This window comes from Oryctolagus cuniculus, chromosome X (genome assembly GCF_964237555.1).
Source record: "Oryctolagus cuniculus chromosome X, mOryCun1.1, whole genome shotgun sequence".
Lineage (NCBI taxonomy): Eukaryota > Metazoa > Chordata > Mammalia > Lagomorpha > Leporidae > Oryctolagus > Oryctolagus cuniculus.
The window spans coordinates 83,302,006-83,320,379 of NC_091453.1; the positions used below are offsets into that span (position 1 = coordinate 83,302,006).

Genomic DNA, 18,374 nt, shown 5'->3' on the forward strand with positions numbered 1-18,374 from the left:
GGAATCCAGTGTCAGAGGGCCTGGGTTTGAGAACCTTACAATTCCAGTTTCCTGCTAATGCACACTCTGGGAGGCAGTACATGATGGCTCAAGTAGTTGAGTTTCTGCCACCCACATGAGAGACCCAGACTGGGTTCTCAGCTCCTAGCTTTGGCTTGTCCCAGCCTTTAGTGTTGCAGGCATTTGGGAAGTGAACCAGTGAATGGGAGTTTCTCTGTGTGTGTCTCTCTCTTTCAAATAAATAAGATGTATAAATAAACTTTTTAATTACCAGAAAAACAAGCTGAATTGTAGTAACACTGTTTTTTTGCATTTAAAATTTGGCTAGATTCTGAAGGGATCACGTTAATCAGATGGACACTTTCAGAACTTCAGACCTGCTTCTAAGATTGGTGGTTGGACTGAAGTGATGCATAGTCATGACTATGGGAATTTGAAGAGCAAATGTAAATAATCTGGAATCCCAAATTATTTTGATAGTAGCAGATTTGGTGGAAGTGGCTCATTAGGATCTGTACAAATTGATATCACACTCTAATTAGAATCTTAATGTTTCTTGACCAAAAAATAGTCAAGAGGATATACTTAAGAGTAGGTCCAAGTGTGAAGTTTTTTTCCTCTTCTATGTTAAATTTGCTTTCACTGGGAAAAGTAATAGTGTTGGCAAAAGGCTGAGCTAAGGTGGGGCAGAAGGTATTGTGGTGTGCTGGGTGCAAGAGTAGAATATGCTGCACTGTAGGTTTTGTGCTTTAGGAAAAACAACACATAAGTTTTTCTTCCCCCAAAGAATATGTGAAATTCCAGACTCTGGGTCAAACCCATGGGCTGCCAGTGCAGTATTTATTTCTGTGTGTGGTACTCAGGGCTGTTTTGTGAGATCATGCATGTCTTCTGCGATGCCAGCCTCAAAAAGGTTAGCAGTTGTGCCAAACATCCTGAGCCCCTCTCATTAGGAACAAGCTCCTTTCATTCAGTTCAATAGCACTGGCATATTGAGCCCAGCAGGTCAGTCTCATGTGAATGGCCAGTAACTGGTCGCTTTGTTAATTGCAAAGTATATTTTGCCAGATGATTTTATCCCAAAATACATGTCAATGAAGTCTCAATTCTTTGACTTTCTGATTTTTTTTTTATGTTATTGGAGATGAACTCTCTGAAAATGAGTAGAGTGAGCTGTGGTCATATGGTTATGGGGAAACCCAGCATTTGGTTGCGAAAAATGGATGAAGAGCAGGACTAAACATGACATTTGCTAAGATATGACGCCACCTGAAGAAGTAGATTGGCCGGCGCCGCGGCTCACTAGGCTAATCCTCCACCTAGCGGCGCTGGCACACCGGGTTCTAGTCCCGGTCGGGGCGCCGGATTCTGTCCTGGTTGCCCCTCTTCCAGGCCAGCTCTCTGCTGTGGCCAGGGAGTGCAGTGGAGGATGGCCCAGGTGCTTGGGCCCTGCACCCCATGGGAGACAGGAAAAGCACCTGGCTCCTGGCTCCTGCCATCGGATCAGCGCGGTGCGCCGGCCGCAGCGCGCCGGCCGCGGCGGCCATTGGAGGGTGAACCAACGGCAAAGGAAGACCTTTCTCTCTGTCTCTCTCTCTCACTGTCCACTCTGCCTGTCAAAAAATAAAAAAAATAAATAAAAAAAATAAAAAAAATAAAAAAAAAAGAAGTAGATTGATTCTGTTGGCCAGGATGTACTTTGAGGATCAGGACTAGGGAGGTAATTGTAGCCTGAAATGGTCCAAGGTTTGCATAGAACCTGCTTGATCATAGCCAAAGAACATATTATATTCATGTAGGCTTTTAGCCAAATGACCCTTTTTCATGTTTCAGCATATTTAGATTGTGATCTTGCTGATTAGGATTACAAGTAAAAGTGAGACCCCTTTGACAGTGCTGCAAGTGGAATACAGGACTAACACTTGCCTTATAGACAGACTAGAGTATATTAAGCTTTGACTTTGCAATTTTGAGGAACGTGATAGGGACCATATATTATAATGGGGTAGGAGAGGTCACTTTTTTTAATGCTCTTGTGTTGCAGGTCCCTGCATTAGAGGATAATAGTTTTAAATAAAGCCACATTTCTAACAAGGGACCAGATAACAAGGATAAATGAAATCTGCCGATGGTCTCGAAGCTTCATTTTAGCCATTATTTATAATCTCTTCTCCTAGCAAACCTTTTACTGTGTAACAAAATTGATTAATTTGCATGTATTTCTTTTCTCTGTGCCCACATGCTCTCTGAAAGAGGAGTGAACAAATAGAGAAATGGACAGGAGAGAAAAGAGGATGGGGCTAAAGCCAGGTGGAGTTGGGGACCCATAATCCCCAAACTGGATAATCAACTCGAGAGTAATCAAGATATATTTTCAGGTCTTAACATTAATCTTGATATTTAATCATTCTGAACAATGTTAGAAGCAAAATATTGTGTAATAGCATTAATAAAAATCACTTTTTATGGAATGGTTTAGAATAAATATGGCCTTCTTTTTAGCATGAAATAGGAATCTGTTGAACTGGTCTTAATGTTCTCTCAGCACACACAGCTAGAGCTTGGTTTAATTCCATATCCTCTTATCTATAAGTCCTACATTTAATTTACTACCATTCCAGTTGATTTATAGCTTTGCTTAGCAAAAGTACAGTCTTGATTAAAAGAATATTATCACAGCTGATGGACCTTGAAAGCATCTTTTTCTCAGACCTTCTAATAATTTTGAAAATTACCTGCAGACTCCATAAGGCTAGATTTGTAAGTCTGCAGTAATTGCCCACCTGGCTGCACTTTGGACAGTGGTAAGATTACTGAGAAATACATCTGGTGATATAGTTTTCTCAGCTGCTGTCTCCTTATCCAATTTCAGAGATAGAAAGTTATGAAGATAGAGTTTTAAAGCAGGTCTGCTTAAGGGAGTCCCAGCTCCTTAGTTAGCTAATCTGTTATGATTGCCTTTGGCCCATGAGCTGAGGGATTCTTCAATCTGTGTGCAGGAGGACTCAGTTTTTATGCATGAGGGTTCCATTTTGGAGTTGTAGCTGTGACCAGTGCCTCCCTGAAACAGCATGGACTTTGTTTTCATGCTCATCTCCATGGAAATGACTTAACTTAAAAAGCCAGTGGGGGCCGGCACCGTGGCTCACTTGGTTAATCCTGCACCTGCAGCGCCGGCATCCCATATGGGTGCCGAGTTCTAGTCCCGGTTGCTCCTCTTCCAGTCCAGCTCTCTGCTGAGTGGAGGATGGCCCGGGTGCTTGGGCCCCTGCACCTGCATGGGAGACCAGGAGGAGGCACCTGGCTTTAGATTGGTACAGTCCCGGCCGTGGCGGCCATTTGGGGAGTAAACCAACGGAGGGAAGACCTTTCTGTCTCTCTCTCTCTCTCTCTCTCTCTCTATAACTCTACCTGTCAAATAAAAAAAAATCTTAAAAAAAAAATAAAGTAAAAAGCCAGTGGTTCCCACAGGTTGACCAGAATGGGTCATTCTCCACAGCGTGCCATTTCCCCGTCTCCTGTTTTGATTATGTGGTATGACTATTGGGTGGCATCTGTGATTCTAGGAGTAAGAAAATGCTGTTGCCCAACAGGTGACAAAAAGCTATTATGCTTTGATTCTGTTAAGAGCATATTACCATTCTCCTGATTCTGCCAGCCGAAAAAAAAATGAGTCACCCTCATTTGGGCTTTATAGCTTAGTGGAGGAGGTTTTTTGACCTATGAAAAAACTTATTTCTCACAAAAGATTCACTTTAAAATCTCTGTACTTACAGTTCAATTTACAAGGCCTTTTAATTGTTCAGAATCATAGGAACCCAGGAAAGAATTACAAGTCATAAATATGGTTCTAAGTCAAAATAAGTTTTTTTTTCTTATCAGATTTGATGGTAGGACCTTCTCAAAGTACAAAAGTAAATGAAGCAATTTTGTTCGTGAGTAATTTTTATTGTAACCAACATGTTCTTTGATTTTGGTCTAACCTCATATAAACAGCTTTATTGAGATATTCACATACCATACAATTAGTCCTAACCTCTTTAATTGTTAAATTACAAGGCTTTAAAAATCTCTGCGATTTTTGTTGGAGAACACAGAATGTGCTACTATGAAGAAAGGACTTATATGTCTAAATTACCCCCATTTGTCTAAATCGCTTTTTTTTCCCAACATGTGGCCACATTTTTCTTTCAGAACTAGAATGGTTATTAGATGTTATTTGGTTCAATTAGAATAAAAATCATCTGGGGATCTATTCTTTCCCTAAACTATACTTGCTGAAACATGAAACCTTCTGAAATGCTGATAAACTTTTCAATCCCCCTCCCCAACCCATCCCTATTAAATATCACTGATTTCATCTGACACTCTCATCTCACACAGTTTTGACTGGATACCTTAATAAACACCAAAGTTCTTTTCAATTCTAACGTGACAGGTTTTTGATTAATAGAGTTGAAGATTCAAAATTCACTTCACCGAATGATGGGACATAAATTACTTATACAGTGTATTTTAAAAAACAAATTTTGAAGAATCTGATGTTGAAGGAAAAAATTCAAAGTCACTGATCAGGAAGTCAGTATACAGAAAATGTTGCAAATTTGTCATTGTCTCAGTGCTGGGCAGGCACTGGGGAGATTAGGAGGTGTCCTTTATCCTGGAAATGCCTGACAGCTAAGCACTCATATTTCTTCCCAGCTGTCCACAGTCATTTCCCACAGGGTATGGGGAAGCCTTATTGTGTTCATCATTAAACAGCTGTGCTGGTTGCATTTTTAGTAGAAGGAGATTCATAAGAATACTGATATTAAATAGATAGAAGAAATAGCCATAGAGATATGCTTTAATAAAAAAAACCACACAAACCACTCAGAAGATTTGACAGGCTCTAATGGATGGATGTGTGAAGACCTGGGGAAAGAGCCAAATGGATTTCCCAGAACACTTTTTATTCCTTGAAAAATTGGAAAATTTCAAGCTAAGGGTAGAAGAAGTAAAAGAGGTTTTCATTAGCCCCTTTTCCTCTTAAACACCTTTACATCCATACAGATAGAATAAATGTCTATGATGTCACTCACCTTCTCTGAAAAGAAGCCTCCATCATGGGTAATAATGTTCACCTGATCTTACATCTGCCCTCCAGTTCGTGGCCAGCCCAGTGCGCCACTCAAGAATCACTGATCCAAGGCAAGCAGGTTCTTGGGAGAATGGCATGGATTATTGTGCTTTTGAAAGTTCATTATTATTATCAGTGTTTGCAACACAGTTAAAAATATTTAATGATCTTTAGCTGTATACACTATTCTGGGTGAGATATGAGGGGGCAGGATAGATTCCTTTTGACTGCATCCTATTGAGATGAAAAGAGTATTTTAAAAAAAAGTAGAAATTGCCCAGACTTACTTAGAAGATACCTTTTTAAGTACATCACCAAAAGCTTGTTTTGCATAAAGTTGCTAGGCTAGGATATAGAGAAACTGTAAAGATCCCCAGCTACAAAGTGATTTGAAGTCTTTAATCTTCTTAAATTGAACAACACTGTTTGAGGGCAGCCATGTAGATGGACTCGGAGGCATTTCCACTGGCCCACTGGAAGTCATAGTATGTTTTTTAGGAATACTATCTATACTGGATGGTGATGTGGGATCTGGTTGTTTCCATTACTTTTTTTCCCAGTCCTATCTGGCGATGTTCTCTTGAATATATATAATTCAAGGTTGAAAGGGATTAGAGAGTCTGGGAGGGGGCCAGCAATGGATGTTTTGGAACTCAATCTGAAGTGGTGAGTGTCCTTGCAAAACAAGATGGTCATTTGCTATCTCTTTGAAGGCAGTTCCCTTTGTCTAGTCCCTTATGGTTATAAGCTATAATTTGGCCTGGGGGCAGGAACTACCCTGTTCTATGCACAGCCCCAGAGTGGTTCAAGTCTTCCAAATGGAATAGCATAGCCCAGTGCATGTTGGGCACATGCAAATCAATATGTTCATTCTCCATGGCCATGATAATGACCATCAATGCCAAGGTGAAACCATTGGAAAGAGAAAATTGATAGGCCCTTTTAAAAACAAGGGGAAAGGAAGAACTGCATTCTCTTGAAAGTTAAAGTATAACTATTTCTTTCTGTTTCTATGCAGAAGACTGTACTAATAAAACTGCCAATTTCTTTCAGGTGGGTGTACATGGCATTAGAATAGAATTCATCAATGAAAAAGGATCAAAACGCACCGCCACCTACCTACCGGAGGTTGCAAAGGAGCAAGGTCATTGTTGTACTTTATTTCATGTGCTCTGGTGAAGAATTTAGACAAATACACAAATTGAAGTGTGACATCTGACCTTGCAGTTATGTCTTATAATTGATCAATGTCAAATTATAAGAAATGAGTTTTCCATCACTGCCACTGCAATGTCTGTATCAAGTTAGTGTACTACTCACACAGAAGTTGAATCTGCTATGAAATTGGATAGCATAAACACATACTTTCAAAAAAGAAATGATTCATAAAGTTGGGTTTTATCTTAGGTAACATTTACTACTAATTTCAAATGCCATTTTCCCAGATTCCATTGTGCTGTAGCTGAATGGTATAAACAAGCCTTTTGCTTGATAGTCAGCCACATAGTTCATTGTTATTGTCAATAGCAAATGTTGTATTCTTAGATAGTTGCCATTGTTCAGTTGTGCTAATATGAAGATTGCAGGTTTCTCATTAAGATTGGGAGCATTGTGAATATTAATAGTGTTTTATATGATTAGTCTATGCTTCCTAATCAACAAAGCTTTTCCCTATTTTACAGATACAGTACAGACATTTACAAATTGCAAAACAAAATAGCTTTTCAGTCTGTAGTATTTGGTCCTGTCTAGACACTACTAAATTCTAGTTTCATGTTAGTTGAAATGAATGTCTCATCTCATCTTTGTACAGCTTTTCCTATCAAGAGAAAGCATTTATAATTTGTTTTCACCCATGTATGTTCATATACATGTGGGATACAGAACAGCAAAATTTAATGTCATTAAGCTCCCATATGAGAATGTTAGACTTTAAGAGAGTTAATATGAAATTTTATTTGGGTTGCCTTAATCCTGCAGTATCACTGTCTTGGAACATATGTAAGCAATAGGGGGTCTCAAGTGTATGCATGTATACCATCTATACCAGATCAATAATAATAAAAAAAAACCTTGAGTATTGCATGCAAATATATTCAACTGATTAGAGAAGATGTCATTAGGAACAGCAGTTACCACAAGGTAGTGTGGGAATCCTAACTACTGAGTTGCCATGGTCACATGCAGGCTTTTCCCTCCCTTTTAAATATGTCAGTGTTAGAGGAGAGGACAGTGGTTATGATTTGTTAGAGACATAACTGAGCAGTTTCTGGCAGTCTCTTAGACTCCTTGACTTCGAATGTGTCGTTGAGATAAAGCAGCTAGTGTGGTGAGCTAGAATTTAAAATGTGTGCTGATGAACCTGTTTCTATGCAGGTTAAATCTTAGCTCTTCTATGTGATTGTTTTTAGGACCAAAGGAATTGATGGCATTTGGTGACAGTGATAGCTGACCTCTGCAAAGTCGTTTTGTATTTAACCAAAGGTGTTTGTTACTTGTGCTTAACTGGTATGTTATCTGGTTGGCTCTCCACAGGATGGGACCATATTCAGACCATAGACTCCTTGCTGAGGAAAGGAGGATACAAAGCTCCGATTACTAATGAATTCAGGAAAACCATAAAACTGACCAGGTACAGAAGGCATTCTCTAATGCAAGGCTAAACCGTTACATTTCATTGTGGGCATCTGTAGCCCTTTGATGTCTTTGGTCTCTCTGACTATCTCTTTTTTTAAATAGTGCAGAGGAATGGAAGGGCCATACTGAGGGTGGATACAATATTACTCTGCTTGGCAAAAAAGCCTGTATGATGTATGAGCACATCCTTCACATCTTGAGCTCTGCGTGATTACTCTAGCTTTGTACAGGCAAGCTCTCTGAGAATTTAGACTGTTAATAGAGGAAGTACCTGCATTGGCTACTGATTAGCTTTTGACCACAGGATTCTGATCACAGTCCTCAAATTTGATTTTAACTTTAACAATTTTGGCAGTGATAGAAGTCTACCATGAAATCTTCCTGAAAAACACAATTGAGTCGAGCCCAAATGCTAAATAAATTTTGGCATGGATTAACAGGGATGCATATTTAAAAAGGAAAATATCAAACACTTAAGGAAAATGAGTTGTTTACATTTATTTCAATTCCATGAAACTGTACTGATAAGTCTAAAAATGGACTATTCTCAGCTCTGGGGAGTTACAAATTTGAAAATGCCCCCATCTCTGCTCTCTCTGAGGTTATATTCAAAGAGAATAGATGGGCATGTAGAAAAAATAATTATTAATATAAAACCGAATATGATAGATGATGTAAGATCATAAAACACAGAAAGAGGAATTCCAGGAGGTGGTCAGGGTAGGTGGGTAGTAGGAAGTTTCAAAGAGGAAGTCAGTTTGAGGCTGGGCTTGAAGAATGTATAAAATATTTGACATGTAGAGAGTGAAGGAGGCCAGAGATCTCCTTAAGAAGGACCTTGTGAGTCTCAAGGCATGTAGCAAGTCCTGAGAAATGCGAACAGATCTGATTTGGCATGTCTCTCAGCATACACAGAGATGGTGGTCAGTAAAGGAGAATATGGCCCAGGAAATAGGTTGGGTCAAGACCATGAAGGATCTTGCATTCCAGACTAAGAAGTTTGGCCCTGACTCTTTCGCAGTTGGTAACCATTGAATGATTTTAATCACATGAACTCTGGAGGTGTAAGGTTGAACTTGAAAGAGGGAAATGGGCTAGGAAATGTTGCTGTTATCTAAGAATCTGTGGTAGCAGACCAAAAGAAGAACAATAGGGCCTTTAATGAGAGTTGTGGCAGTGGGGTAGTAAGAAAGGTGGGGACAGATATGAAAACATTGTGGAAGAAATGAAAGGATTTAGTCATTATTTAGCAGTAAGGAAGTCAGACTTTAATCTAGGTAGAAGGGACCAAGGTCATCCCTTTAACCAACATGAGAAACATAGGAAGAAAGTTCAGTTTAATGTATTGGTTCTGAATTTTAAGGGCTTCCTGGAATTTCTATATAGAAGGGTCTAGTAAGTCACTGAAGATATAGATAGATAGATAGATAGATAGATAGATAAATAGAATAGATAGATATAGATATAGATATAGATATATAGATATCTTCCTGGAATTTCTATATAGAAGGGTCTAGTAAGTCACTGAAGATATATATATATATATATGATATATATATGATATGTATTATATGTTGATCCTCAAGTATCATCTATAAAGGGGCCATAGTTGAAGCTGTAAGGAAAAGGATAGGTAGGGTTCACTGAGGGGGACTGAGTATAGGCTCAAAAGAACTAAAGAGAGAAACATAGGAAAATTCAAACAGTAATGGGTAGGAGGAGCAGTCAAAAAGATAAAGAGTCAGGGATGGTGCTGTATATGTAGTACAGCCCCAGCTTGCAGTGCTGGCATCCCATATGGGCGCCGGTTCAAGTCCTGGCTGCTCCCCTTCTGATCCAGCTCCCTGCTAATGTACCTGGGAAAGCAGTGGAAGAAGGCCCAAGTGCTTGGCCCCCTGCACCCACATTTCCATGGCTCCTGGCTTCAGCCTGGCCCAGGCAATCATTGTGGCCATTTGGTAGTGAACCTACACATGAAAGATCTCTCTTTGCCTTTCAAATAAATAAAAACATATCTTTTTTAAAAAAGATAAGGACAAAAAAGGGGGGGGCCGGTGCCGTGGCTCACTTGGTTAATCCTCCACCTGCAGCACCGGCATCCCATATGGGCACTAGGTTCTAGTCCCGGTTGCTCCTCTTCCAGTCCAGCTCTCTGCTGTGGCCCTGGAGGGCAGTGAAGGATGGTCCAACTGCTTGGGCCCCTGCAGCCACATGGGAGACCAGGAGGAAGCACCTGGCTCCTGGCTTCAGATCGGCGCAGTGCCAGCCATAGCGGCCATTTGGGGGGTGAACCAACGGAAGGAAGACCTTTCTCTCTGTCTCTCTCTCTCACTGTCCACTCTACCTGTCAAATAAAAAAAAAAAGATAAGGAGTCATCTGAGAGGCAGGAATGCATGGAGGTATAGAGCCCATGGGACCAGGGAACTTTGGAAAAGGAGTGTGAGAGGCATCATCATCAAAAGGTCAAGCAGAATCAGGGGCAGCCTTCTGATAAAACATTCTACACAAGACAGTGGACACAGATACCAAAGGAGCACTGATCAAGGAGTAGCATGACATGGAGAGTAAAATTAGAAAATACCCAGCACTCTTTAGAACAGTTCAAACAAGGAGTAGTGGAGTGGAGAAAGGAATGGATGTGGAGTTTGGACCCCTGAGTTCTGATACCAGCTTTGCTATGTACTAGCTATGTGCATTTGGGCAAGCCACTGCTGCCCTCTGAGCCTCTGTTTCCTGATCTATACAATTATCTCTAAGTCCCTCCTCGCCTTGATTGAGGCATGTCACCTACTTCTTGATGTTAAGTTTTCTCTTCCCTGAATTTCTTTCAGGTACCGTAGTGAAAAGATGACCCTGAGCTATGCTGAATACCTTGCTCATCGCCAGCATCATCACTTCCAAAATGGCATTGGGCATCCCCTTCCACCATACAACCATTATTCCTGACACTGAGCCGCACAACCAGTCACTGGGCCTCTCTGCAGACCTCTTCCCAGGAGACCCTACACCTTCTTGGTCTAGCTATCTCTTTTACTGTACCATTTTATGATGATAGTTTCCGTTGCCATGGTGAAACTTTGACGTAGTCAATTAAGATCATCATGGTAACGGATAGGAAATGGCATTTAAGAAGATCCTGTTTTATTATTTTAGATCATTGACTTTTTTTGCAGCATATATAACTTTTGGGTTTTTCTTTCCTTACAATATTATATAGAATTTTGCTTTTCTTTCTGAGTCAGGTTTCTGTCCTCACCCCCCTTCCTTCCTTCTTTTGACTGTGGATGGAAGAAAGTGTGAAGTTTAAGGATTTTATTTAGGTTTGTGTCAAGCCTTCCTCAGTAACATAGTTACTTTTTGATAGCAGAATTTGGTTATCATTCGTATCAACTTTCAGGTATTTGTGTATTACTCATGAATTTGTCTGAAATTCACATTGCTACGAGAGCGTAGTATTTGGTTCTTCACTCTGTAAGTATGTGTTTTTCCCATGGTTAAAACATATGAACTTTAGTTCTAATCTTGAGCATTCAGAGGCCCATGATAGGCCTTGTCACAGAGAGTGAAAAATCCTTTATGCCCTACTGTGCTGGTTATCATAGAAAGGAGAGATTGCCTCATCACTTTATAGAACCAATTTATAAACTAAAACACAGTTTTAAGAAAATACAAGTTACCTTTCAAATAGGCCACAGAAACCATTTTGAAGAGCAGCAAATATTAGAAGAGAGCAGATACAGAATTTAGTGCCTTTAAGAATATAATTAAATGGAATTAAGAGGGGGTAAGAAAAAGGCAATTTAGAGAAATATTCTTATAAAAAGTTTATTGTTGCTATATGTGAAACAACAGATTAGACAAATTCCTTACTCTTAAGTATTTTTTTAAGATGGAAAAATTATTTTGAGCAAATAACCAAAAAGAGACATTTTTCTATTTTATATTAATTTAAATTTGTTAGCTTTAGGTTTCAATAAATCATCATTGGCCAGATACAATTTTAGCTGCCATCTAAGGATATGGTAAAGATAATCTAAGGAAATATAAATTCATATATGCCGTGATTTCAGATATGTTTGTCATGGGGTTATATAATAATACTAGAGTTTTAGAGATACTATAAAATAGTTTGAATCTCTTTGTGCACTACAGATTCTTGATTGAATCATGTTTACTATGTTGTTAACATGTATTAGACCTGTAAAAATAGAGTTGGTATTCAGAAATGCTATAGGTAGAGCCCAGCTCATTTGCAGAGCTAGTCTTCCCATGATGCATATGAAGAGAACTTAACAGATGTCAATAGGAGGGCTGTACGTATTTCCCCAGGAAAAATAACAGAAAATTCTAGAGAAAGACGATTTTTCATTGTTTGGTAGTAAATATATATATATATATATATATATATATATATATACACACACACACACACATATACTTGGGAAAATACATACTTTTTAAAACAGGAAACAAATATATCAAGTGATAAAATATGCCCCAGAATGGATACTATAAAACTGCAAGAAATGTCACTGAATATCAAGTTGATACAGCTTATATATTTAGTTGCTGTGACAAGTGACAGACTGCTAGTTTAGAATTCAAAAATTATTTTCTAGTTTGTGATATAATTGGCTAAATTCCTTCCGCTTGCCTCTGGGGCAGAGCAAACTGCTGTAGCTTTTGATGAGAGTTCTTAGATGTTTGTTGGTATTCCTTCATCCACAGCATCCATTGTTGAAATAACTATTTTCAGTTGCCTTAACTAAGAAGCCAATTGTTAGCCTGAAATACAATCTAGGTAGCCAGTTCTATTGAGCTGAGAGATAAGTCAGAATAAGTTAGCTAACATCGGGCTTTGGAAAGGGATTTTTTGAGTCCTGTTGTTTCTACTTGGGGGCATTTTGAAGCAGATTAGTCTTTCAGTAAACAAAACAAATGGCTACCTGATGGAAACTTTCTCTTGCCCTTATAGGGAAACTGAGCACAAGCTAAATGATACTGTCTGCTGCAAAAAAAAAAAAAAAAAAAAAAAAAAAAAGTAAAAAAAAGCAAACTGAAAAGAGACAAAATAGATAGACCAACATTGTTATGAAATCCATCATGTCCATCATCTCATCAGTTCAACAGGCTCACCACCCTGGGTGAGCTTATGGTTAGAAGTTTTTTGTTTTGTTTTGTTTTTAGAGAAAAGATCTATTACACACACATATGTGTGTGTGTATACATATACTTACATATACATACATACATATGTGTGTGCTTATGTATTTAACGGTGCTAATCAATCTTGAGCAGGTCACGTGACTGGTCATGCGGACTCTAAAATCATATCAGATTTTTATAAATCCTTGATATATGCAGATGTTATACAGATTTTCTTACCAGTGTAATAATGTTATACTGAAGAAATAACCATCCTGCAGGCTTCAAAGGACGAGGTCAGCAATATTTCCCACCATGGCTTGGGGGAAAAAGATAGTTTTGTCTCCTTTTGTATTCAAGTTAATGCACTGTGCATTTTTGTCTCTAAGTAGCTGTTGATTAAAAGCCTTTGTAGTGTAAAGGGTGTTATACAAACTGTAATGGTGTGCTTCAAACAAATGCTAGACCTTTTCACCTTTGTTGTATATTACAAAGCTGTTAAATATGTGGTTTGAATTAACTTTGAACATGTTGAAATATGTAGCATGTGTCTTTAACTCCGACAAAGATTCTAATTGCACAGGTTGTGTTCTAGCCAGTTGTGGTTTATTTGTTCAGAAACACAAATGTGAATTGCACTCTTATCACCAGAATATTGTATAAGTTCAGTGATCTGTAAACAGCTCAGAAGTAATACTTGAACTTCATTTGAGTAGCACAAAGTTTACATAGCCCCCTTTTAAATGTTAATTAGTTCCATTTAAGTTTTCTGTTTTCAAATGCACCTAGGTATTTTTCCTCTTGGAAAATAGTACGTTTTTTACTTTGGTATGTAGCAAAAGGCTTCCATTTCTGGAAGGGTTTTCTTGTTCATAAACAAGGTCAGCCAGGTACCAGATTCTAAAAGGACAGTCGCCTCCCCTGCCCCCATACGCACGCCCTCCACCCCTCAAGTGGCCTTCTGACTGCACAAGCATGTGCTACTACCCTCTCCAGTCTCCTCTACGGTGAGAGGTTGGTGAAATTGATGGAGGAAGTGTAAGGCTTGCCTTTCCCCCACCCCACCCCAGCCCAACTTAAAGCAGTTTTAAGATTTTTCAGTCCAGTGCATACAGTCCTAAGGCCCAGCACACCGGAAGTTTGTATACTGGCCTCTTTTCTTGTCTTCAAACGTGCAGGAAATTTGAAACTGTCATCTGGAATAGGTTCCATCTCTTGTGTGTGTTAGATCAAACCAAAGAAGCCCCCAGCCATGCCCAAATGCTGCTCCAAAAGCCTGCCTTCCAGTCCTTACAAAAACCTTGCAGGATTAAATGTGTTAACTTTTTTTATTTTTGTACAGTTTCTAAGTGATTTTTGCTAGTGATGTTAAATTGAATTAAGTTTATTTGGGAGGTGTGAGCACCTCTTCCATTTTAAATAAACTGGTGACTTTCCTTTTATTTTTTAAAAGTGGAAACCCGTTGTGTGCCTCTCAATTTAAGGGTTTCTGATTACATTATACTTAAGACCAGCATTGATCCTTTATATACAAAGATATGTTTTCCTTGTTTTTTATTACTGTTTCAGAAGAAAATGAACCTTTTATTTTGCTCTGGACCCAGTAAACGCGCTGGTACATAGACGCACTGAGAAAACAAACTTTTGTAACCACCTCTGACTGCTTTTGTATATCAAAGTTGATTACTTTTGAAATATTTGGATCTAGTTTCTAAGTTATTTTAGTGTTTTATATGTTCCCTAAAGTTACTTTGAATCAGTCACCAGCATAGTGAGTTCTTGGTGATGCAATAGTGAGACTTGTAATGAGCAAAAAGCTACCTGGAGTAGCTCTTCTTTTCCTTCTTTCTTAGTAACCTGTTTTTGATTACAGTAAGATATCACAGATTACCTGAAACCCCTTCCAGTATAACTAGGTCCTTCTTCCTTCCACATTTAATTGCTTAATAGTTTGAAGAAACTATCGGACATGGGCATTTTATATGACATGTATGGCTTTAAAATATTAAAAATGAGCAAAAAGAAAAAATATGAGAAGGTTTATGTGGGTCTGTAAGGTATGGCTGTGGAAAGATATTGTAGTAGTTTTGACACTATTGTTATTACCTTTAAAATCATTTACCCAATAAAATGTTAAAACTGATCATTTGTTGTTTATTTATTTAACTTGCCTCATCCTAGGATCTTGGTCTCATTGGTACTTCTTACTAAAAGGTTACTCGTTGAAGACTCTAAAGTAATATAGTTAGGAACTGATAGTGACTTATTTCCAAACACTTAGGAAACCACACATGGCTGCAATTGCTCCCTACCATATGGCCTACCAATGTCATCTTTGTGTCTCACTCTGAATCCAGGCTTGGTGACATAGATTAGCATTTATTTGGACAATCTAACCTGGCCATGGATGCAAGGCAAGCACAAGAATTGAACTCTGGTGGCAGCTTAGCTATGCTTTAGCCCACTCCAGATACCTTTTAGTCAGTTAGTGGTAATTTGGCGTTTGCCCTCTGTGAGCCTGTGGGGACAGTAACAGTGTTCTCCGGAGAAACTGTAAGAAAGCTGGTAGCCCTTTCTTTTGCCCTCAAGTCTTGGCCATATTCTAAGACAAAATCTAAAAATGACCCAGAGCTTGTACATACTCAGTACACACACTAGGCATTCCACACACTTCAACGTATTACTTCCCAGCTACTTTTCTGGTTCCAGATTGATACCCTCAATATGAGCGTCGGGAACGTGCCTGGGTTTGGAGTAGGGCAACTGTGCTACTGACTTTCAAGGGCCAGATGAGAGCCTGCACCAAGAAAGGAATCTACTACCTCTGTCAGCTGCTGCCTTGTGTCTTTGTCTATGGAAAGGCTCCCAAGGACATTATTGAAATACCTCTGGCTCTTTCTAAATCATTTGCTGTGTCACTTTCCTCATACACATTTCAGGTTTTGTTGCTAGTTGAATGTATGCAGGACAATTTTCTGTTACATTGCTCCAAAACCCTGGTACTGTGGGAATTTTATGACACATGCTTATGTCAGTCACAGTGGCTAAAAACTGCCATCACAGATCCTAGAGGACTATTGTGGTTTTTGAATAGTGCTCCATTAAGGCAGCCATCTGTTCAGGGTTTACCCATTTTCATCCTTTGTGCTTAATGGGACATAAGTTTCTTTAATGATTTAGACATTATTAATAGTTTCAGGTGGAATGAAATAATTTAATGAGCCCACAGCATTTTTTTTATACCATTAGTGGTTAACTCAATGGTCTGGACAAATTTCAACTTCAGTAATCACACTCCACCTACCTAAATTCTTCCCAGAGTTTCAGCATTTTCCCTTTAGATTTCATGGCCCATTGAACACCTTTTAAATAGCTCGGATGCTTCAGAGGGAAAGCATGGCTGGGTCGAATGAGGCAGTTCCTCTGTGTGGATGGAAGACACTATCATCTCTAAGGGGGCCTCTCAGTGTGAGCTAGGAGCAAGTCTGTTGAGGAGAAATCACACCTGGATTCAGAGCTGACAGCCAAGAGAGCCAGTGAATGGCTACTCAGAGAAGCCACTCAGATGGCTTCTCCCACTCTCTGCAGCTCCAACTGTGTGAGCCAACACAAGTGTGGGTGTGGGCTGGTTAAACGCTGATAGTTTCCCATCTGTTTGCCTAGGCTTTTCACCTACAGGAGGAGGAGCTGACTGGGAGGATGCAACTGAGGCAAGCCCTAGGAATACTGTGGGTGGCTACCATAAAAGGCCTCCTTTGATACCTGCAGATCCATGGGATAATCTTGGGTTCCAAACCCCAAGCCTGCTGGAAGAACTCTTTCAAGATTTGGAGGGAACTGCCTTAGATGCCAAGCACTATTCTGAAGCCAGTCTACTTCCTCATTCCAAGAACTTAGTGAAAAGCTTGTTTTCAAATGTCCTCACAGTGTACAGCAGTCTCCCCCCGACCCCACTTATCCAAGGGGAGTATATTCCAAAATCTGGTGGATGCCTGAAACCAGAGATACTATGGGACCCTATATATGCTATGTGTTTTCCTATATAGGTACACACTAAGAGATTAATAATAACTCATAAAATAGAATAATTATTAATATATTGTAATAAAATTGCAGCATCATTAGCATTGTACTTTAGGACCCTTGGTAAGTAAAACAAAGCACCATGATCCCATAACAGTCCAGCTGATAACCAAGACGGCAAGTAAGAGATTAACGCGCTGGGAGCCTACATAACATGGGTTTGCCAGACAAAGGGATAATTCATGCCCTGGGTGGGATGGAGAGGGATGGTGTGAGATTTCCTCATGCTACTCAGAATGGTGCACAATTGAAAACTTAGGATGTGTTTGATTTCTGGAGTTCTCCATTTTTGGAATGCAGTTGACTGCGGGTAACTGAAACCACAGAAAGTGAAACCACAGATAAGGGGAGGGATTATGTATTATGTTTGGAGGGTATTGACTGTGTCTCTCCAAGTGCTTAAGTGGACCCACCCAGAGAGCAAACACTAACCAGAACTTGCAGACTTCTCTCACGACAGATGCTTACTTGGTTCGAAAGAGGTAAGATGTAGACCCTGGAGTCTTGAGCATGCGGCTGGGCGGTGGCTGTGTCCTGTGCCTCTGTGCTCACCAGCTGCCATGATGTCCTTGAGTTCATGCTGCTATTCTGAACAGGAACGTCCACGTCACAAGGGGCGGATCATTTGTTCACATAATAGTCCCCCTCCATGGTGTAAGAAACTGTCTTTCATTCACATTCTTACATGGAACCTCATTATGTTAAAATATGAGACTAAAAGCAGTATTTGTTTGCTGTAAAGTAAAATATATACCGGCTCCAACATTAAGAACACATAAAGCTGTTTTGATGACCATGAAAATTTGTAATTGGGGTGATGGATGCCAGTTGCACCTATAGTCTCCACACTCAATTTCTGTAATTTGCTCTGGCTGCAAAACAGCCAAGAGGTCTTGATTTACACAGAGAAGAGGGGTCCCTTGTTTGTATAATATTATGGAAGTGGGTACATATGAGGGAACTTCACAAAGTTTGTGGGGAAGAGAATCAAATAAACAGTGTATTTTAGTGCAGAAATGTGTTAAATCCATGCAGTTTTCTTAACGATATGTATTTTCCATAAACTTTCTGAAGACCCCCCTTGTATAGGCCTATACTGTAAAGTCCCAGTGCAATCAGAGCTTCCTGAGGCAATGAACACAAGAAGCTAAGAAGTAGAAACACCTCTCCTGAGGTTTGAACAGAAATGAGTACACCTGATGGATCATGCTAATCCTTTGGTGATCTTCAGTTGCCATTCTGCATGGCAAACACATTAGGTCTTTCTTTGTTTCAGGTTTTTATTACAGCTTTAAAATATTGTATATGAGGCCAGCGCCACGGCTCACTTAGCTAATCCTCTGCCTGCGGCACCGGCACCCCGGGTTCTAGTCCCGATTGGGGCACTGG

At 39.6% G+C, this 18,374-nt stretch overlaps 1 protein-coding gene across 2 annotated transcripts in view; it reads left to right on the forward strand.

Annotated features, from left to right (window-relative positions):
• AMMECR1 (AMMECR nuclear protein 1) overlaps nt 1-15,045 on the forward strand; it is a 131,221-nt gene extending 116,176 nt beyond the window's left edge. For both annotated transcript variants that reach the window (XM_002720194.5, XM_002720195.5), the window contains 3 exons: nt 6,173-6,263; nt 7,655-7,751; nt 10,589-15,045. In XM_002720194.5, coding sequence (XP_002720240.1) covers nt 6,173-6,263; nt 7,655-7,751; nt 10,589-10,703 — 303 coding nt within the window. In that variant the 3' untranslated portion in view covers nt 10,704-15,045. The remainder of the gene's footprint in view (nt 1-6,172; nt 6,264-7,654; nt 7,752-10,588) is intronic.
• The last annotated feature ends 3,329 nt before the right edge of the window (nt 15,046-18,374 follow it).